The sequence below is a fragment of the Mus musculus genome, chromosome 18, assembly GCF_000001635.26.
Source record: "Mus musculus strain C57BL/6J chromosome 18, GRCm38.p6 C57BL/6J".
In the NCBI taxonomy this organism is placed as follows: Eukaryota; Metazoa; Chordata; class Mammalia; order Rodentia; family Muridae; genus Mus; species Mus musculus.
The window spans coordinates 9,832,838-9,854,959 of NC_000084.6; the positions used below are offsets into that span (position 1 = coordinate 9,832,838).

The following is a 22,122-nucleotide window of genomic DNA, read 5'->3' on the forward strand; positions in this document are numbered from 1 at the left end:
TTATATAAAAACCACAAAGAGAAAATAATGGTGTTGTTTTGAGACACTGTACATTCTGGCAGATACTCTATATTCTGAGTGGGACTATTACATCTGATTTTGCCTATAGCAGTTCTTTGTAAAAAAAAAAAGAAAGAAAGAAAGAAAGAAAGAAAGAAAGAAAGAAAGAAAGAAAGAAAGAAAGAAAGAAAGAAAAAGAAAATAAAGGCAGGATATAAATTATAAATCTTAAACAAATAATACTTACTCTTTAAAAAAATTAAAGCCAAACCAGAGCCACTGCTCTTCTTTTTATGTATATGAAAAATAAAGAAATAAACTATACTATTGGTAAACACGTAGACGACTACCAAAAACTGATAATAAATATGGAAAGATTTACTCATAAAGCTGTCTTATAGCTAATCATTTTCTCTGGTTTGGGTATACTTTCATGAATAGCATTGCTGAGAGAAGTGCTGCTTGTTTGTACAGAAAGTGACTTCATTGTCACTTCTTGTCGTGAGTCTATTTTTGTGATTCCTCATGTCACAGAGAAACTTGGCATAGTAAGGTGTCCAGCACTAAGATTTACATTTAGGAAACAAAATCACTTACTAATAAAAAATCCACTAACAAAGTTCATATTGTGTCACATACTAAATGACCTGTGTAATGAGGACAAGCTAACTGTTTGTGGGATGAAAGGCTCAGGCATGTAATCTTTTGTGATTTCATAACAGTTGAGTAGCTAGCCAGGATGTTAACTCTTGTTTTGTTGCTGTAGAGGACAATTATAATTATGCATAGATATTTATTGACTTATCAGTTTTCACTATTAGAACCAAGTCATTCTCCTAGGCTTATGGGAATATATGCCACCAGGCAATAGATTAGTAACTATGGAAAAGACACATGAAAAGTTCAATTCAAAGGGATTTTTTAGAGGGGAAATTAGGAATGGGGATAGCATTTGAAATGTACATAAAGAAGATATCTAATAAAAAAAATAAGAAGAAATAAAAAAAGAAAAAAGTGAAAAAAAAAAGAATCTGTATTCCAACACACACACACACACACACACAAAATAAATAAATAAATAAATAAATAAATAAATAAATAAATAAATACAAAAACCTGTGGTCTTTGGGATTTTGCAATCTACCAACTTTGTGATGCTTCTTTTTGGCCACATGGTCTTGACAATGATACCACCCAACAAAAGACACTTGAGGTAATTAAAATGACCTAGATTGCTCCACGGTGCTCACAGTGCAACCTCTACCTCTGAAGAAGAGCCTCAATCAGAGTGGATCCTGCTTAATGAACAAGTTCATCTTTGGTGATACACGTAGAAGGCAAACACAATAGATAAGAGAATACTTTTTCTTTTCTTTTTTCTTTCTTTTTTTTTTTTTTTTTTTTGGACTTCTCAAAAAATTTGGAAAAACACACTGGGCTGGAGCCTGAACCACAACACTTGGGAGGGCTCTTTATGGAGAACCACAGCCAAAAGGAATTCTCTTTACTGGTGAATTCCTCTGGCCCTCTGTACTGGCATTCTTGAGGTATGTCAGTTATTCCTGCAACCAGCTAACCACCCCCTGGTTGGTTGCCCCACCCCATCCCATTCTTCCTTGAAACTTGTTATTGGAAACAGGACAACAGAGAGAACTTTTAAGTATAGACACTGGAGACCAAATTGTCAGGTTTTCCTTCAGTGAGCTGTTCAAGCTCACTAGGCTGACAGACTGATTCAGGCTTCATGGGGCCCCCAAAGGTTTTTGAATAATAAAGATTTGAGCACTGTAAAATGCATTGGAACCATGAGCCAAAATAAAATGGACTGAAGTGGAGGTAGCTCCAGAGGATAGCCAGTGGGAAAACATGGACCCTAAAGGCCCTTTCTGCCTGTAGCCAGCTGCATTGCAAATGTGTTGTTTGGGGCAGGCTTTTCAAGAAGCTAGACCCCTTGGTGGTAAGGGGTAATGTTGCTCCACTTTGAACTGAAATCTATGATGCACAGCATTCTGCAGATTGGTCCTGCTGCTCTTCCTCCACCTCCCCGGCCCCCATGGGAACAAAGTCCCTAGTCTCTGGAAAGTAATGCTAAGTAAACAAACACTACAAAGGCTGGTAACAGGGGGATATCTCTCTCAAATGTTTGGCTTTTTGTGACTATCTAGGTTCAAGGAAGAAGAGGTCCCCCAGCACCAGGAACCTGCGGGGCCTTTGTAGTAGGCATCCATATGTTTAGCCAGATGTCGTCCTGGGAGAGGGCAGAGAAGGAAAGATAAAACAAAGTTCTTATTAAAAAATAAGTCTCCTGAGGGAGAAAAAAACAAGCCAGAGAAAGTGTGTCAAATGGAAAGGGAGGCCAGGCAGTTCCATCTGATATTGGTTAATGCTGATAGTCAGCAGTGAGAAATGCACACTGCCAGGAAGTACCCCTGTTCTTTGGAATGTAGGCCTGTGGCATGCTGTCTGGGAGCAGATCTTTGTGCATCCCACATGTAAAGACGCCTAATGGCAACCCAGTGCTATCACACAGAGGACAAGAAGGACAGATGTTTGTGATACAGTCAGGACACTTGTGTTTTAATCTCGATTCACCTTCCTGGGCCTCATTTTCCCATCAGTAGCACAGTGACACTTGACTAGACCTCTGTACTACACTGTTGTTTATCATAATCTCTCCAACCAAATCTTCCAAGAGCCTTCTTGTAAAAGGTAAGAAGTCACCCTGAAGCCTCAAAACCCTAGAAAATGACACCCTCCAAAGCCTCAGCATCATCTAATCTTTCTGCAGAAAATTGGTCCAACATCTGCGTGTCTATTTTCCTATCTTGCATTTGCCACCAAAACCAATGTGTTCTTTCTCAACATGGAATGTGTCATGTTTGCAGGTATACTTAAAATTCTTTCTCTCTAAGCTTTATAGTGCTTTCACATCCTCTGAATCTAAGAGGCTTTATTTTAATTAATTTTTATGTTTTATTTATGAGTATGTGCATGCTCGTGCTTGTGCACATGTGCAAAATGGTAGTCAGAGGACAACCTGTGGGAGTCACAATTGGATCTCTCCTACCATGTGACAACTGGGAAGCAAAGTCAGGAACCATGTGCAGTTGGCTTTACCTACTAAGCCATCGCAATAACCCAAATTTATCTTAAGCCACTGGATTACAGACACTTTGAGCTGGAAGTTTATAGGTGTTTGTGTTCATTTGCTTGTTCATCTTTTAATTAAGCGTGAAGCATTAAAAGTTGTTTTTGTCTTTTCCTTCTTGGCAAAGGTCATGAGGACAGTGATATTTTTAGCAGAGGGTGAGGCTAGGTTATAGTGGGAATGGAAAAGAAAGTCTCCATTGCGGGTAAAGATCTCACACTAAGACAGTGGCAGTGGGAAGAGAAAGGATGAGCAGAGGGTGCAGAGATGGAGGCTTGTCGAAGCTGACTCACGTCAGAACCCTGGCTGTGCTATGTGTAAGATGGCATCTAAGCTCTCTCTGCTAGACCTCTTTGCACCTTGTTCCTTGGATTCCAAATGTTCCCCATAAAGGACTCACTTCAGAACTTGGTACTGAGTTATTGGAATCCACCGAACACCAGGAAAGCAGTTGGTAATGATGGTGATGAAAATCCTCTATTGGAAGATCAGTGGGTACTTGTCAACTGAAGAATAAGTTGAAGACACACATTCAAGATATTTTTTAGTTTAACTACCTGTGCAGGTTGGATAATAGTACATATTTGGGTGGAAGTTGGAGATGTGTTTTGCAGATGTAGTCACCAGGGCAGCAAAGGACAAGAGACAGCACTGAGACTCAGAAATGGGTATTAAAGAAGTAAGGTAGCAAAGGACAAGAGACAGCACTGAGACTCAGAAATGGGTATTAAAGAAGTAAGGTAGCAAAGGACAAGAGACAGCACTGAGACTCAGAAATGGGTATTAAAGAAGTAAGGCAGCAAAGGACAAGAGACAGCACTGAGACTCAGAAATGGGTATTAAAGAAGTAAGGTAGCAAAGGACAAGAGACAGCACTGAGACTCAGAAATGGGTATTAAAGAAGTAAGGCAGCAAAGGACAAGAGACAGCACTGAGACTCAGAAATGGGTATTAAAGAAGTAAGGTAGAAACTGGGGAGGTGGCTCTGTGAATGAGAGTGGCTGTTCTGCAGGGATGAGGACTCAAGTTTGAAGCCCTAGCACCCATGTAAAAAGCTAGACATGGTTGTATGTACCTGAAAGCCCAGCATGGGGATAGAGCCAGGCAGAGCCTTAATGCTTACTAGCCAGCCAGCTTGACTAAATGGTGAGTTTTGGTTTACCGAAAGACCCTGTCTCTAGGCAATACCATTTCCCACCCAAGGGTAAATTATGAAAAAAAAAAACTGATTTATTGTACATGTGTTTGATGAAGGAATTGATTTTTTTCCTTTTCTTTTAAATTGGGTATTTTCTTTATTTACATTTCAAATGTTATCCCCTTTCCTTGTAGGAATTGATTTTACAGCTTCATCTAAAAGCCACCAACAAATTGGTAGCTTATGGTCATGTTCAGCTTCTGACTGAAACTCCCCATCCCTTAGATTGTGGTCCTCAGGTGATATCACCTGTACCTTGCTAAATGTGGCTCCTCTCTCAGCTTTATTGGATTGGAATCTGCATTTTAAAAGTATAATATGGGAAGGCCTTTCAATTTTGAGAAACTGATCTCCTGGGGTGTTAGACATTCACACTCTCAAATGCCTTTCTCAGACCCCCTTAGCCAGAGAGTCTGTGATAATGAACCCTTCAAGTGATTCTGGTGCCCACCAAAGCTTGAGAATGCTGCATAAGACATGAAAACGACAGATTGGGCTCCCTCCCGCCTGTGGCACAGAACACTAGAGGGGTGGCTGAACCCTGAGAGCCAAGCTTCAGCTGTTGTTACCACATTGTGCTTATCCTCATTTTGCAGTAAACACAGCTGAAGAGCTCTTCACTGGAGAAAGACATAAAACAACAAACGAAAAGAGAAGCTTTCACGACAGCTTCATGGCTGCCATCAGAAGTTGTGAATGTAGTCTTATATCAGTACTGTATGTTCTGTCCCCCCTGTGAGATGCTAGGAGTACAACAGGCAAAGAGGCAGCTTAGGCAAATGAGGACTGTCCCACCATGATAACACGACCTCCATGCAATATGAGCTTCACATTAAAACTCCCGAAGTCTTTGTCTTCTACTTTTCTAATCAGTCAGATGGAAAGTTAGCTCTTCCTGGGTTAGTTTCTAGAGTCTCTTGCAGCCTGAGTGCTGCTTTTTCCATGTAAACTGGGCTCTTTTTTTTTTCAGAGTTAAACTATACACAATTAAAATGTACCTCATTTCATTAAAATTATTTATGAAATTTTGTTTTCATAAAAATTTTTCCATTTTTTTTCCTGTAGTGGCTACTCAGAATCCTGTGATAACTCAACTAATATTTACTGCCTGTTTTGTATACCTGTGATACAGAAAATACTTTTATATTGAACATTTGATGATAAAACCATGGGGTTTTTTTCTATATATTCTAGTATATTACAATCAATAGCATGTGAATAAAACAAAGGTTTTTGTAGGGAGTGGTAAAAGGGACTACTTTGTAGAATGCTCATTTCTAGGGTGTAAATACTCCTTTTTGGTCTGATATTATATTATGTTACTATCAGCTTTAACAGCCAAGAGTTAGATTTAACCTTTAAAAATAAAGAGAACAATTTAACACACTTCCACAATAAGCATTAAGTCCAGAGTCTAGTTTTTAACTGTTGTTTGAAATAATGTAGAAACAAGAAAATCTGGTTGTTTTAAGTATTTTTGTACAATAGAAGTGTTTATTAACAAATTATCACTGTAAGACCAGCTAAGTGGCTCAGCAGGTAAAGGCACTCACTGCCTAGCCTGGTTACCTGAGTGTGGTCCCCAGGACCCACAATGCAAATAGGCAGAACCATCTTCTACAAGCTATTGGCTACAGACCTCCATACACACAAAGTAGCAGAAGAGGGAGAGGAAGGACTGTAGGATCCAGAAAGGTCAAGGATACCAGTACAGGGGAACGCCAGGGCCAAGAAGCGGGAGTGGGTGGGTAGGGGAGCAGGGCGGAGGGAGGGTATAGGGGACTTTCGGGATAGCATTTGAAATGTATATAAAGAAAATATCTAGTAATAAAAGGAAGGAAGGAAGGAAGGAAGGAAGGAAGGAAGGAAGGAAGGAAGGAAGCAAGAAAGCAAGAAAGCAAGAAAGCAAGAAAGCAAGAAAGCAAGAAAGAAAGAAAGAAAGAAAGAAAGAAAGAAAGAAAGAAAGAAAGAAAGAAAGAAAGAAAGAAAACCACAAAAAAATAAAAATAAAAAGAATACAACCCACAGAATCAACTCAGCAGGGCTCCTAGGAGCTCACAGAGACTGGAGGAACAATCACGGAGCCTGTGTGGGTCTGCATTAGGTCTTCTGCATACATGCTGTCACTGTTTAGTGTAGGGTGTCTGTGGGACTGCTAACAGTAGGAGTGGGAGCGTCTCTGACTCTTGCCTGCTCTTGGGACCCTTTTCCTCCTACTAGGTGGCCTCATCCAGCCTTGATATGAGGATTTGTACCTAGTTTTATATCTTGTTATACCATGTTTGGTTGATATCCCTAGGAAGGCTGCTCTTTTCTGAAGGGAAATTAAGGAGCAGAGAAGAGGGGAGGTGGGTAGCGTGAACTGGGAGAGTAGAGAGAGGGGAACCTGTGTTCAGGATGTTCTGTATGAAAGAAGAATAAGTAAAAAGAAAAAAAAATGCTTGATTATCATAGTAGACTGTTATTTGGAGTTGTAACTATGACAACATGATATAATATTGATAGACTGAATTGCTGCAATGGTGATTTTAATTTCAGAATATTTTCATGGTATAGGAAGGCATATGGTAAAACTCTTGTTACTAATGGTATCTAAATCCAAATCATTGTCATGGTTAGTATTAATTTTCAACCTGGGGTCATCCAGGAGACAAGCTTTCAGGAACACCTTGTATGCAATCACTTAACCCCTAGGCCTGCCGGTGAGAGACTGGGCTGATGGGGTTCATTGGAATGGGAAGACCCATCCCCAAGGCAAATGATGGTTGCCTAGGCAGGGATCCTGGAATGTGTAAATGGGAGAGAATGAGCTGAGTATGAGCTTTCGTTGCTATCTGCATCTGACCTGGATGCAGTGGGACCAGCTGCCTCTGGGATTCCAGTACCATGATGGAGGTGCCTTGATCTGCAAGCCAAACTTTTCTTCCTTATCTCTCTTTTTTGTCAGGGTATGTTCTAACACTATCAAGAAAAATAGTTGAGATATGCGTTAGCAAAGATACTGTTTGATATGGTGTTTTTACTTAATAGTATTAAATTCTACCTCTTCTTGCAGGTATTCAGGAGGGGACACAGTGTACCAAATGTAAAAATAACTGGGCACTGAAGTTTTCGATTGTATTATTATACATTCTGTGTGCCTTACTGACCATCACAGTAGCCATTTTGGGATATAAAGGTAAGCAATCTTTCTTTTTTCACTCCAAATAGCAAGAGGCTGTGAAATTTAAACACAGAAACGTTATCTTTGGAAGTATGCTGTACAGTTGACCCTGGTATCTATAGAGAATTAGTGTTGAGTCTCTTGGTCGTCCCTCCAAGGATCTCGGAATGTTTGGATGCTATCATTTCTTAGTGCAGGGCTTGCACATGTAACCTGTATACATCCTCCCACATGTTTCATGTCACTTCTAGATTATTTAAAATACCCAATATAAGAAAATGCTATGTAGACAGTTGTTATACTACATTATTTAGAAAATAATGCCAAAAATAATGGTGTATGTTCAATATATATACATTTATGATATTGTTTTTTGTTGTTTTGTTTTTAATGTACTGTTATATTTTTGTGTCTCTTTTCTGTCTGTTTCTTTGTTTTATTATTAGTATTCACTTTACATTCCAATCACTGTCCCCCTCCCAGTTCCCCTCCCCCATCCCCTCTTTCCTTCTTCTCTGAGAGAGTGGAGGTCCCCTTGGGTATCCCCCCACCATGGCACATCAGGTGTCTGCAGGGCTAGGCACTTCTTCTGTTTATGATATTCTGGTGGAAAATTCACGAACCTCATGAACTCCATTTTTGTGTTCTGAGATCTTAGCCATGGATGGGACAGTTTTGATTCACTTCATAATCATGACAGCCCTTTATGTGTTCAAAAGATTTTCCCCTCTTTGTTGCTTTATCTCACTTTTTCCCAGCCATTCCCTCATGCTCTATTTGGTTTTCATCTTATCTGTCTCTAATAGGTTCTGAGGAAACCCTCAGTTGTCACTGACGGAAGCGCTCCTGACAGAGGAGAGTACTCAGGCTCTCCAGGGACATGGCTCACCCACCCAGGGATTAACACTTCTGCTTTTTTCTACAGCATGTTCTGTTGCCATAGTTTGTAAACATCTATAAAAACACTGCCCTATAGAGATTGAACTTAACAGGCAGCAGCACCACTTCCATCTGCTTAACAAAAGGTCAGGCCTCCCATGTCTGATTAAAGTAGAGGTGATTTTCCTCCCAAGTTTCCAGACTTGCTGCCTTCTCAGTCTACCTCCCCACCATATTGGAATAGCTCTACCATATCCATGTGCTGGATCACTGGCCTGTGGACCCTAAATGGCTTCTCCTTACTTCTCATGTCTCACTAGAAACCCCTGAGAAAAACCTCCTATTTGTTCCCCTGGTGAGCTTCTTCACTTTAGGTCCTGTTAAGCCATATCATCATGGCTAGTGTGTCTGTCTTGTTTGGCTTAACACCCAAACTACAGGCTTTTACAAAAACTGCCTTTTATTTATGAAATCTCCAACTCGTACCTACAAGTCAGAGTTTACTTATTAGGTATCCGGGATCAGCCACACGAGTAGATTAGTAGATGAAGACCGAAGCTGGTTTCTATGAAGACAAAGAACTTAGGCACCTCTGAGACAATCTGTATAGGAGATTGCTGTCCTTCAAAGCACTACCCAGACACCTAACATTCTGGAGGTCAGCTTGGCCTGCTGTGTGAGTGAAACCTTACCAGGGTAAAGGGAGAAAAGATTTGGGGAGCAGATGGCATCTTGATACCCTTTCTCTCCATTCCTCTGGCTTCTGCTGATTAAAAAAAAAGGAGGAAGAGGAAGAGGAAGAGGAGGAGGAGGAAGAGGAAGAGGAGGATGAAGAAGAAGAAGAAGGAGAAGGAGAAGGAGAAGGAGAAGGAGAAGAAGAAAAAGAAGCAGCAGCAGCGATATATACTTGTGGTCACCAACACCAGCTTAGTGAACTCAAAGTTGACATTCTCCAGATGCGCTTTCCCTTTATGTGCAGAGACTCCTTTTCTTACTGATAAAACTCTGGTGACCCCAGTGTTGTAGGAGGCAGAAAGATAAGCCCCAAGCCTCCCTTCACAGACCCTCGCTTTGATGACTGGAAAAGTTCTTCTCCATTAAATGAAAGAAAAATATGCAGTAAAAGTTATCCAAGAAGGCACCTCTCTGAAGAGGATGAAAGGAAACCAAGCTCTCTTAACCAGGGTTGGCAAAGGCTGTTTCTGCAGTTTTCCTCAAAATCGTTTTTGCTTCTTCTTTCATGGTACCTTCATAGCTATGTGTTAGGATCTAATGAAGTTTCATCTTGAGAATTTGCCAAGCAAGCTGGAGGGTCACTTAGTCATTCAGATGTGGTCTATACAATGAGTGTGACCATGAGCCTCGGAAGTTTCAAAATATAGTTTTGGACAGTTGCAATTTGATACATCCTCCACTCTAGACTCATTAGTCAGTGAGCCTACATGAAGAGCATCGTGTCTTAAGTTCTTCGGTAAGTCACACTCCTCCCAGAATGGTCCCTAACCATGAAAATTCTATTCCATTACCCTGCCCAGCAGGCTCTTCTTAAGATGCTTAGAATGAAGAAAGACACAAATCTCAATCAGCATGTTTCCATTGCCTCCTGTTCCTGACCATTGTCTGTCTGACACCTCACTGCTTTACTGGCATAGTGAGGACAAGAGGGAGGCACAGACACATCAAAGCATGGCATGAGAACTTGGGATAATGTTCTGTCTCAGTAATGAATCCTGAGATAGTGTTAATGGTAGAAATGTCTTGGATGAGTTCCAAGGTTGTATAACTGCTGATAGTAGAATTCCTAGGAACTGTTGAAAGAGAGCATGTCTCTCCCTGCACCTTGATTTGTCAGTACGGCACAAGCATTTTGAAGCAGTACATGAGAGCTCTGTGCTCTGATCTTGTTCCTGGACTCAAGGAGGAGCCATGGTCTGTCTCTCTTTCTTTAATACTTAGCACCATGCCAGATGCATAATAAACATCTGTTGATGATAACTTTAAAGAAAATAGACCAAAGCCATGATTGCTTACCCTTTAGGGATTCTCCTTTATTAAGGGAAATCAGATTGAAAAAATAAATATTCAAGAAAAATCTGTGTAGAGTCGAAGAAGATGTGGATTTTAGAGGTTCATCTCCTACTCTGACGTCTCTTTTATGTCTGTGTGATTCTGAAATATTCTTAACTATGTCTAAAACTCAGTTTCCTCTTCTTTAAAACAGTAGTAATAGGAGCTAACTGCAGTGACGGTCCAGCACAGAGCCAAACTAGGAATTTCGCTTATTATTTCATATCATAAAACCAAAGAGGCTGTTGTTATTGTCATTCCAAGATTCAGTTGATGTGTTCCAGATTCAAGAGAGAGACAAAATTTAATACCATGGGGTAGACCATAAGAAATGAGTGTAAACAAAACAGGAGGGGGTTAGTGTCCAGGCCAAAGGATAGTAGCAAAGTGTAAAGGTATTCCCAGGCAGCTGTTAGGGAAGTATGCAGTGAGCATGTGAAGAGAGCGAGTCTTCAGGCACACCAACTGAAATGCCACTGATGTTTTCCACACCAGAAAACAGTTTTCAATTGAGGGGCCTCATCGACAGCCAGAATGTTGGTACCCCTTCTGTGCTGCCTCTTTGTTTTTGTTATCAGAATATGATCTAGAAACAGGTCTTTATAGATTTAGGATTTCTAGGATGAGACAGGAGCTGCAGCCATTATGCTCCTAGTTGAAATTTTGAGCTGGAAATTGGGGGAGAACTGAGGAGAATGCTGTGTACTGGCGCAGTATTAGTTCTGGATTCCAGTCAGCCTGGGTTTTTATGCACTTGCACATTGCCAGCATCACAGCCCTGCAGTTTATGGCCAGGGTGCTATTTTTAAACACAGACATACACATGTGGGGCTGCTTTATTAACACTTGTGGGCAGGACACATCATTTGCTTTCCTCATGGAAAGCAAAATTAGCAGTTGCTTTGTTGTTGTTCTTGTTCTTGTTGTTCCTCCTCCTCCTCCTCTTCTTCTTCTTCTCCTTCTCCTTCTTCTTCTTCTTTTTCTTCTTTTTAAGTGAGAGTATTATTCCCTTTATCCTAAGTACACTTGAATTATCTGTCCACACCAGTTATGTGTTTTTATAAACTAAAATGGAAGAAAAATTAGAGAGGGTGGAAAGCAACTAACTGTCAGCATATTTCAGATTTCTTTGGCTTCCAGGAAAGAGGTGGGACTTGAAATTCTGTGTGTGGTTTGAGGACAGAATGAAACATATGTTTTTATCTGAAAGTCAAAACTGAGTTTAAGCTTGTAAACATTTTATTTTATTTAGCTTTAGTAAATGTATAAAATGTATTTTGATCTACAAAATTTTCAAGGATTCAGGAGCATGTATGCCTATCATACAGCCTGAAGGTCCAAGTTGAAAATGGACCTCTGTGTCCATGTAGTATTTTTTTTTAAGTCATGAGTATATATATGGATGTAGGTGGATATGTATACATGTGTGTAGTATCAATGGAGACCGGAAGAGAGCGTCAGATGCCATGGATCTGGAGTTAGAAGTAGTTGTGAGCCACTTAATATGGGTGCTGAGATCTGAATTCTAGTCCTCTACAGCAGAATTCAGTCCAAACCACTGTCCTGTCTCTCCAGCTCCTGTGTGGCAATTTTAGAAACAATAGTAATAATTCAACAAAGTGTTGTCCCAAGTTAATGCTGAAGCTCCCTGGTTAGTTGACTTATATGTTGCCCTCTTTAACCTCTAGCTCAGCTAGGTTTCCTAGGCCTCAGCAAATTCTCGCTTTTTAAAATAAACGGTATAATAACTATATATTTAATACCATACAATGAGCTAAGAGCTAGAGATACGTCTGCAGATGGTCTTCAGCTTTCCCTATTTGTCAAGTCATAATAGTATGAGGCAGGACACACTCAATAAAAACCATGGTTTCAATTTTGTTTTTGTCCCCCCTGCTAGTGATGTATATTATGCTCCTCCATGACTTAAATCAGTTTTCAAAGAGAAAAGGACAAACCAAGGATGAGGACTGTAGGCTGCGAAGAGCACATGGAAAAGCTCATAAGGAAGAGCAGTCAGGGTACTTCGTGGAGTTCACTGCAGCCAGACTGAGCACTGGATGGAAAACAGCAAGAGCTTCTCCAGGGTCAGCTCCAGGATCCCAGGAGCAAGTTCATTTTTGGGTCACATACAGGCTGCTTCCTGAGAGGAGCCAGGAGCATCTCCCCAGATAGCCATGCATAGATAAAACACATGATAGGTAGTAAAACCTGTGTCATTGAGCTTGAAAGTACTACACAAAGCATTCATGCTTCTACAAATTCTTTTTATAAAATCATTATTCAAAAGAACCTTTTTGATAACAAAGACACTCATAGCCTGGGTGTGTTGACCTGTGCACATGGTTCTGCTAATACAGCCGAGTCAGGAAGTAACTGCATTGTTTACTTGGGATACTTTCAATTGAAAGTAGGTTTATCAGGCATAATTCCATCATAAGTTAAGGACCTCTAAATAATCTTAGTAACAAGCCATAACAGCGTGGTGTGTAGGTTCTGGAATAAGGAACAGGCTACTACTATCTTAGGGAATTCTGCAAGGTCACTTTTAGCTGGTGATCAGTCTGGGCAACATAGTGAGATGTCATCTCTAAAACAAATAAACGTATACCCCCCCCCCCACACACACACACATGAGTGCATAACAGCCAGGCCTCTGCTGAATGCCAAGCTGCTAGAGGATAGGTATCACGGAAGTCACTTCTAGAGAAATAGCCTATTAGTCACTTAGAAACAAACATGAATTCCTGACCACAGAGAACAACTCAGAGGTGAAGCCTTGCTTAGCTGCATCACTATCCTGTTATAGAATCAAGAATTTTTTTTAATGTTTTAAACCATTGAATCATCATTTAGACAGGGGAATTAACAAGTTATAATTTTAATTGTCATTGATTAATGAAAATAGATTTAGGTCTAGGGGTAGAACTCATAATAGCAAAGAGTGACTTTCAGTGCCTTCTCAGACATCCCTGTATATACATTTGAGCCAAGTTACTCTGCTGGCCTCCAACTCGCAGAGACAACCTGTCTCTGACTTCCAAGTGCTGGGTTAGAAGAATGTGCCACCATACCCAGCTAAGCCAGTTCCTTGCCAGTGGAGTACCCACCTACAAGGAATGATGAGGAGCTGAAAGGTCTTAGAACTTTGTGAATGATGACAGAGTTGTGTGTCTCCACATGGAGAAAATAACAGAGGAGTTGATACATGACAGAGAACTCGAACACGTCAGAAGTTAATCCAAATACTTTCTAAAGCTTCCATGATACTACAAAGTCAAAAAAACAGTTACAGATATGTGATTTTTCTGACAAGTAAGTTGTATCACTGGGCTTTTGACCAGTTGTTTTGCTAAAGAACAGCTTCCTCCATATTTGATCTCAGCTTTGTATTTCAAATCTGCTTTCTTCTATAATGAAATCATCTTGTCTTGGAACTGAGAAACCAACGTGAGCAGATAAGTAAACTAATGTTTTCTTTTCCCAAATCTTAGTTGTAGAGAAAATGGACAATGTCACAGATGGCATGGAGACATCTCACCAGACTTATGACAACAAACTCACTGCTGTGGAAAGTGACCTGAAGAAATTAGGTAAACTGCAGCAAGAGTGAACCATCGAGTGGAGGGGAGTCCCCCTGTATGAGTGGTGACAGATTTTTAGAATGGTGATGCACTTAGGGTCTCTGTTGTTGCGTGCTACAATCTTTCCTTGTCTTTTCATTGTAATACTTCCATTTTTAAAAGTAAGGACTCTCACCTTAAATTTTTATGTACTATATAAAATCTGCTTCCCACTCTTGACTGAACAGGACAGTAAGTCCTGCCTCTAGAAAGCTGAGATTAGCCTATAACCTGCAGAGTTGACTTTTAATATAAAAGAATGTAGCCTGTTCTGTTTCTTTTTTTTAATGATTTATAAATTTTATTGTATGTGCATTGTGTCTTGCCTGCGTGTACGTCTGTGGAAGGGGTTGGATCCTCTGGAACTGGAGTTACAGACAGTTGTGAGCTGCTATGTGGGTGCTGGGGATTGAACCCAAAGCCTCTGGAAGAGCAGCCAGTGCTCCAGCCCCTGCATGTTTGGTTTCTTGATGTTTGTTTTTAATTATTAAAAGAATAAGACAGCTCAAATGATGTATAAAGCTTTATGAGTATGATTCTGCTCTTGAAAATTGGTAGTAATTTCTACCATTCAAATAATTAAATATCCATTAAGCCAAAGAATTTTGCATTGCAAAATCTTTTAGGATGGACATCATTAGTTTTAATCCCAATATAGTTCATCATTTTTATTGACAGTAAAAAAATGAATTTTGGTAAATTTAGAAGGTTGATTTCTTATAAGTACATTCTGCCTGGTATCCTAGCATCTGGGAAATCCCCCTCTGTCTTTGAAAAAAGTGTCCACCCAAGTTTGTAAGTCCTATGCTGAACACTACAGACCCCATTTTAAATAGATACAGATTCTTAGTAATAAAGCCTAGCCTGCATGTACCACAAACTTTACATCTAAAATACTCCTAGTGAAGTATATGGGATCTTTACTTAAAATTACATTTATTTGGTTGGTTGGTTAAAGAGGCATACACATGCCACAGCACGCATGTAGAGGTCAGAGAAAAAAAATGAGTTGTAAGAGTCTGTTCTCTTCCTCTACTATATAGGTTGAGGAATTGAACTCATGTTGTTAGATCAGTTAGTGGGAAATTCCTTTACCCGCTGAGCCATCTCTATGGCCCATATCTGGGTGTCTGGCCTTGCCTAAGCATCTCTACCACCAGTCTAAGTAACAAGCATCTCTTCTTCCAGGGGATCAAGCTGGGAAGAAAGCTCTAAGTACCAACTCTGAGCTTTCTACCTTCAGATCAGATATTCTGGATCTCCGTCAACAACTTCAGGAGATCACAGAAAAAACCAGCAAGAACAAAGATACGCTGGAGAAGTTGCAAGCAAATGGGGACTCATTGGTTGATAGGCAGAGTCAGCTGAAGGAAACTCTGCAGAATAATTCTTTCCTCATTACCACCGTCAACAAAACACTCCAGGCATATAATGGCTATGTCACAAATCTGCAACAAGATACTAGTGTGCTCCAGGGCAATCTGCAGAGCCAAATGTATTCTCAGAGCGTGGTTATCATGAACCTCAACAACCTGAACCTAACCCAGGTTCAGCAGAGGAACCTTATCTCAAATCTGCAGCAGTCTGTGGATGACACAAGCCTGGCCATCCAGCGAATTAAGAATGATTTCCAAAATCTGCAGCAGGTTTTCCTTCAAGCCAAGAAGGACACCGATTGGCTAAAGGAAAAAGTACAGAGCTTGCAGACATTGGCTGCCAACAACTCTGCCCTGGCCAAAGCCAACAATGACACCCTAGAGGATATGAATAGCCAGCTCAGCTCATTCACAGGTCAGATGGACAACATTACCACTATCTCACAGGCCAACGAGCAGAGCCTGAAAGACCTTCAGGACTTACACAAGGATACAGAAAATAGAACAGCTGTCAAGTTCAGCCAACTTGAGGAACGCTTCCAGGTCTTTGAGACAGATATTGTGAACATCATTAGCAACATCAGCTACACAGCCCATCACCTGAGGACACTGACCAGCAATCTGAATGATGTTAGGACCACATGCACAGACACCTTGACCAGACACACGGATGACCTGACCTCCTTGAATAACACACTAGTCAACATCCGCTTGGATTCTATTTCTCTCAGGATGCAGCAAGACATGATGAGGTCAAAGTTAGACACTGAAGTGGCCAACTTATCAGTGGTTATGGAAGAGATGAAACTGGTTGACTCCAAGCACGGTCAGCTCATCAAGAACTTTACCATTCTACAAGGTAAGTGTAAATTCTGTATTGGGATTTGTATCTATTGCTTATATAACAAATTGTTCTGAAATATGGGAACTTAAAACAAATATGTATTATATAATAGGTTTTATGGGTTGGGAACTTAAAACTCATGTGTGTGTGTGCATGTGTCTCTGTGTATGTGTGTGTCTATATCTGTGTACATCTGTGTATATCTATGTGTGTGTGTGTATCTGTCTGTATATGTCTATGTGGGTGTTTGTGTGTGTCTGTGTGTGCGTCCGTGTCCGTGTCCATGTGTGTGTGTCCGTGTGTGTCTGTATGTCTGTGTGATTGCAGTTAAGATGTTAGCTGGTGCGCCCAACATCTGAAGGCTTGACAGGTTGGGACATGGATGTAACACGACTTACTCACATGGCCCTCAGCAGGGAGCTCAGTTCATCACCAGGTGAGTTTCCTTATTGTTGTCACAACAGGAAAGCTGCCATAGATCCATAGAGAGAGAAAGATGGAAACCATTTGTAAGCTCACCTCAGTAGGCACACTCTTAGCACTACTGATCATCCATAACCCCATTGGGAGGCTTGGGAAGGAGGGTTCTCAAGTTCAAAGTCAGCCTGGGCTACAGAGCAAGACCCTTCTCAAAGGAAAAAGAACAAGCGTTCAGATGCTTGTAATCCCAGCAGTAAAGAGGCAAAGACAGGAAAGTCAGGAGTTCAATGTGAGTTCCCAGATGGAACCGGAGTGACTAGCATAGAAAATGAGTTTTGCTGTCATCCAGGGTGTCTGTGGCTTGGATTCAAATCTATTCCTAACAATAAACTTCCATCCTAGGTTTGAAGGTACAAGAACAACTAGCTGCTATGCTCCTCTATCTGGGGCATACAAAGATGGCTAAATAGATGTTCAACTTTTAGTAGCTCAACCTAAAAGATTTTAAAGCCTTAAAGCCTCTGAAGTTGGGGAACAAGTAATCAATCTTGACTTTCAAAAAGGGAATAAAAGGTAGACTTTACCTACTATATTCAGTGGAGGATTAGCTTTCTTTGGGGGGGGGGGTATTTAAACAATTTTTATTATATATTTTCTTCATTTACAATTCAAATGCTATCCCTAAAGTCCCCTATACCCTCCCCCTGCCCTGCTCCCCAACCCACCCACTCCTGCTTCCTGGACCTGGCATTCCCCTGTACTGGGACATATAAAGTTTGCGAGACCAAGGGCCTCTCTTCCATCTTCTACTACATACATATGCAGCTAGAGACACGAGCTCTAGGGGTACTGGTTAGTTCATGTTGTTGTTCCTCCTATAGAGTTGCAGACCCCTTCAGCTCCTTGGGTACTCTCTCTAGCTCCTCCATTGAGGGCCCCGAGTTCCATCCAATAGATGACTGTGAGCATCCACTTCTGTATTTGCCAGGCACTAGCATAGCCTCACAAAAGACAGCTATATCAAGGTCCTGTCAGCAAAATCTTGCTGGCATATGCAATAGTATCTGCATTTGGTGGCTGATTATGGGATAAATTCCTGGGTGGGGCAGTCTCTACATGGTCCTTCCTTCCATCTCAGCTCCAAACTTTGTCTCTGTAACTCCTTACATGGGTATTTTGTTGCCCATTCTAAGGAGGGATAAAGTATCTACACTTTGGTCTTCCTTCTTCTTGAGTTTCATGTGTTTTGCAAATTGTATCTTGGGTATTCTAAGTTTCTGGGTTAATATCCACTTATCGGTGAGTGTATATCATGTGTGTTCTTTTATGACTGGGTTACCTCACTCAGGATGATATCCTACAGATCCATCCATTTGCCTAAGAATTTCATAAGTTCATTGTTTTGAATAGCTTCGTAGAACTCCATTGTGTAAATGTACCACATTTTCTGTATCCACTCCTCTGTTGAGGGACATCTGGGTTCTTTCCAGTTTCTGGCTATTAAAAATAAGGCTGCTATGAACATGGTGGAGCATGTGTCCTTATTACAAGTTGGAGCATCTTCTGGACATATGCCCCAGAGAGGTATCGCTGGAGGAGGATTAGCTTTCGATCCTGAAAAAGTTTAAGAAGGAATTAGATAATTTGTGATCCTTTAAGAAAGTTACTATCACAACAAGTTCACAAAATGGGAAGCATGTGACCTCATCTTATTTCCTTACACCAACCAAGTTCTTAGAGTAGTCAAACTTGGAAAATTAAAACAACATGTCTGCATTTCACCAAGGCATTGGGCATTGAGCCTGTTAGAAAAAATAGGAGGACTGCAACGAGTTGGGTGACTGCATTGATGGTAATGGGTTGTTTGTTTGTTTGTTTGTTTGTTTTGAATACATACCTACATAAAGTAAAACCAGTTTCTGCCAGTCACAGTCCTGATGGAATGCAGTTGGGTCATCTGTTTGAGGTCTTCCCATGCTGCCAGTTCCCCAAGGAGTTTTGAATTCATCAGAAACTGTTCTGGGGAAATGTATATTTCCATGTTTCTATGTTGCTTCAGACTCTTGGCATAATTCATTGTCTTGAACCTAAGGGTCATCATCTGAGTAATACCCTGAGCTCTTGGGGGTTATTCAATTCTTGGCCAGGCAGCCATATCACAATATCTCCGTTTCTATAAAGCCATCAAGAAGCCTGTCTCTGTCTAGTCTGCTAAGGTGGAACATGAATGGCATGACCTATTAAGAAAATTACTTTCTATCCCCTTTGTCATGTACTGTTGGTTAGAAGTAAGTCCCAGGTTTCAGACTTAAAAGAAAGTCACACATGCATCACTGGAGGTCACTTTAAGGGGTGTCTGTCACATTAGTTGAATGATCAACTATAAAGCACCTGTGGACATGAAGTACATATTCAGGTAGCAGATGGAAGAATCATTTTCAACAGTTTTGTCAGTAACACAAAACATATAGTAAGTAAAGATGATAGAATCACCCAGAACCTGAGAGCCTAGAATCGTAGCCAGATGTTAGCCTGATAGATCAGATCTGTTAAGATCTTGCTTAGTGGTAGACAAGACCCAGCAGACCCCCATTCTTTTGGGAGAGACAGGATCTAACTATATAATTCTGGCAAATCTCAAAGTCTAATCCTACCTCAGCCTTTGTATGAAGCTCGCCTAAATAGCTATTTTCAGTTGCCTTCAGAACAGCAGTCCCAAGCAGATGTTTCAAGGTAATGAGAGGTTGAGAAAGCACTCCCATTCTGGAGACAAGTGCTTCATCCTACATACGCTCATCCTACCCTATTCTGCTTTCCTTAACTATGAAGAATCAGGATAGATTGATGTTGGTGTTTGTGGTTTTATGTGAGCCTTCTGTGAGATTCAAAACACTGTAGTATTATCCAAGAAAGTCTTGTTATTATGCATTTAATAAGACCATGTGCTGGTAGCTACCAGAGGCATACTCACCAAGATGTATACCTGTAATCCCAGCATCCTCATTAAGATGCAGAAAACAGGGCGAGCAAGATGGCACAGCGGGTAAGAATAAAGGTCCTGAGTTCAAATCCCAACACCACATAGTGGCTCACAACCACCCGTAATGAGATCTGACACCCTCTTCTGGTGTGTCTGAAGTCAGCTACAGTGTGCTTATGTACAATAAATAAATCTTTGGGCCAGAGCAAGCAGAGACTGAGAGAGCAGAGTTGACCCAAGCAAGCAGGGGTCCTAAAAATTGCAATTCCCAACAACCACATGGTTGCTCACAACCATCTGTATAGCTACAGTGTACTCACATACATAAAATAAATAAGTCTTTACAAGAAAAAAAAGATGCAGAAAACAAAGTCATTCACACCCAAAATCCCAGCACCTAGGAGACCAAAGAAGCAGGACTGCAAGTTCAAGGCCAGTCTAGGCTATGTGGAAGCCCTTATATCAAAAAAATTAAGTAAGGCAAAAGAGAACTAGATAGACAGTCATATGTTGACCTCTGGCAACAGCCATCTGTACATTCATCAACCAAAACTTTTGTTAAGGATCCTTTCCTTTTCTTTCTTTTGGTTAGAAATGATATGCTTTTTATCCCAAGTATGTATACAGACGGCTTCGAATGCACACTGCTCTGCTGGAAGTTCCTGCTCTGTCCAGAACTGCTCCTCTCCAGGCTGAGTCCTACACATAGCATTTGAGCCCTCTGTATAGTGTGATATTTTCCTCTTAGCCCTTCTGAGACAATAGGAATGTTTCATGAATATGGAATGAGACAGCATTTGAGTACCAAGTTCTTCCTTTAGGAACCCTCATCTGTGTGTACCTTGCAGACTTTTGAAGAGTGCATTTGAGTTAAGAGCAAGTATGGAGTGAGATGTCTGGCTTGAGTTAGAAAGCACCTGTGTGAGTGTGGATTTCCCATGTGCTGTTCCTGTAGCCAGCATAGTGCAGTGGAGACATGCACTCTGCTGGCTACAGTGTCACATGCATGTGGAGGATAATCTTACAACACACAGGGTTAAAGTGGCTTTGAGCCTGAGTCCTTCCTGCTGGCTTCTGGAGACTTACCTGGAGGTGAGTCATACTCAGCCCAATTATGAATGTGCAACATGCAGGCCACACTTCTGGGCCCTCAAATAAATGGTCTACTTACATCATTACAACTCCTTAAGGTGGGAAATATTAGCATTCTTCTTTGCTGGGGGAGGGAACTAAACCATAGAGAGCCGGAGTAACTGTTCCAAGTTCACACAGAGGGTTCTGTAGCAGCAGTGTTGGTTGCCGGGCCTGGGCTTCCCCTCACCACGGTACCCTGGTGCCTTTAGAGACCAGCATGTTTGGCAAGGTTGAAAAGATGAAGCACTTACTTTGACGAGTGGATCCTTGGCTTAGATATTGACATGAACTAAACTCTGCGATGTGTAGCAAGGCTAGAAGAGCAGGGAACAATGCCAAGTACAGGGCAGATGAGATATAAGTCCCATGTATAAGGTGGGTTGTCAATGTGGTATTGTTGGTTTGGTTTGGTTTTGAGACATATACCTGCCTGTACTGGAACTCACTATGTAGACCAGGCTGGCCTTGAACTGACGGAGACCAGCCTGCCTCTGTCTCCTAAGTGCAGTGCTGGGGCTTAAAGGTGTGTGCCACCATGCCAAACTATCTATTGTTTTGTTTTTGTTTTTAATTTGCACATTCCTTCTGACCTTGATTAAGCTATTAACAGTTGCTTATTACGAATTGCTATAGTTTGGATCTGGAATGGACCCTAACAGTCTGTGTATTAAAGGCTTAGCCCTTGGCTTGTTGTTACTGGGAAGTACTAGAATGTTGAAGGGGTAGGGCTGGTTTAGTGGGGACTTACCTACCCTTGACCTTGAACGGGTTGCCAGTTTCTTTTCTAATCTTAGCCATAAGGTAATAGTTTATTCTACCAGGTGTTCCCACTCTTGATAAAATTGATGCTTTGGTGTCACAGGCCCAAGAGCAAGATGTCATGCCATGGACCAGAAGCTCCAAAACAATGAACTAACATAAATATTTCCTCTTAAGGTATTTTGCTATAGTAACAGAAAGTTAACACTTGGCTGATTAATACATTTAGTTAATTCCAGTCAAAGTAGTTTTTTTTTTTAAATGAGAAGAAAACTGCATTATATTGTATCTTTTTTATTTCTACCCTGTCTGTTGTTGTTGTTGTTGTTGTTGTTGTTGTTGTTGTTGTTGTTGTTGTTACAGAATTTTATATTGTATCCCAGGATGAAGAAGAGTAAATATGTAGCCTGGGCTGCCTCAAATTCGTAGCAGTCTTCTGCTTCAGCCTCCCAGGTACTATCATTCAAAGTTCTTAACATCATATGTCCAAGAACTTGGATGTCAGGCAAAACTTAGGCCATTTCTCTACTT

The 22,122-nt window shown here is 40.9% G+C and overlaps 1 protein-coding gene across 2 annotated transcripts in view; it reads left to right on the forward strand.

The window, feature by feature from the left end:
- The window catches only part of Colec12 (collectin sub-family member 12), a 170,348-nt gene that overhangs the window by 125,190 nt on the left and 23,036 nt on the right, over window positions 1–22,122 (forward strand). The window contains exons 3-5 of one of the 2 annotated variants that reach the window (NM_130449.2): window positions 7,402–7,524; window positions 13,950–14,048; window positions 15,267–16,313. In NM_130449.2, coding sequence (NP_569716.2) covers window positions 7,402–7,524; window positions 13,950–14,048; window positions 15,267–16,313 — 1,269 coding nt within the window. Of the gene's footprint in view, window positions 1–7,401; window positions 7,525–9,583; window positions 9,860–13,949; window positions 14,049–15,266; window positions 16,314–22,122 lie in introns of those variants that run through there. The other variant, XM_006525640.3, reaches the window with a different exon arrangement.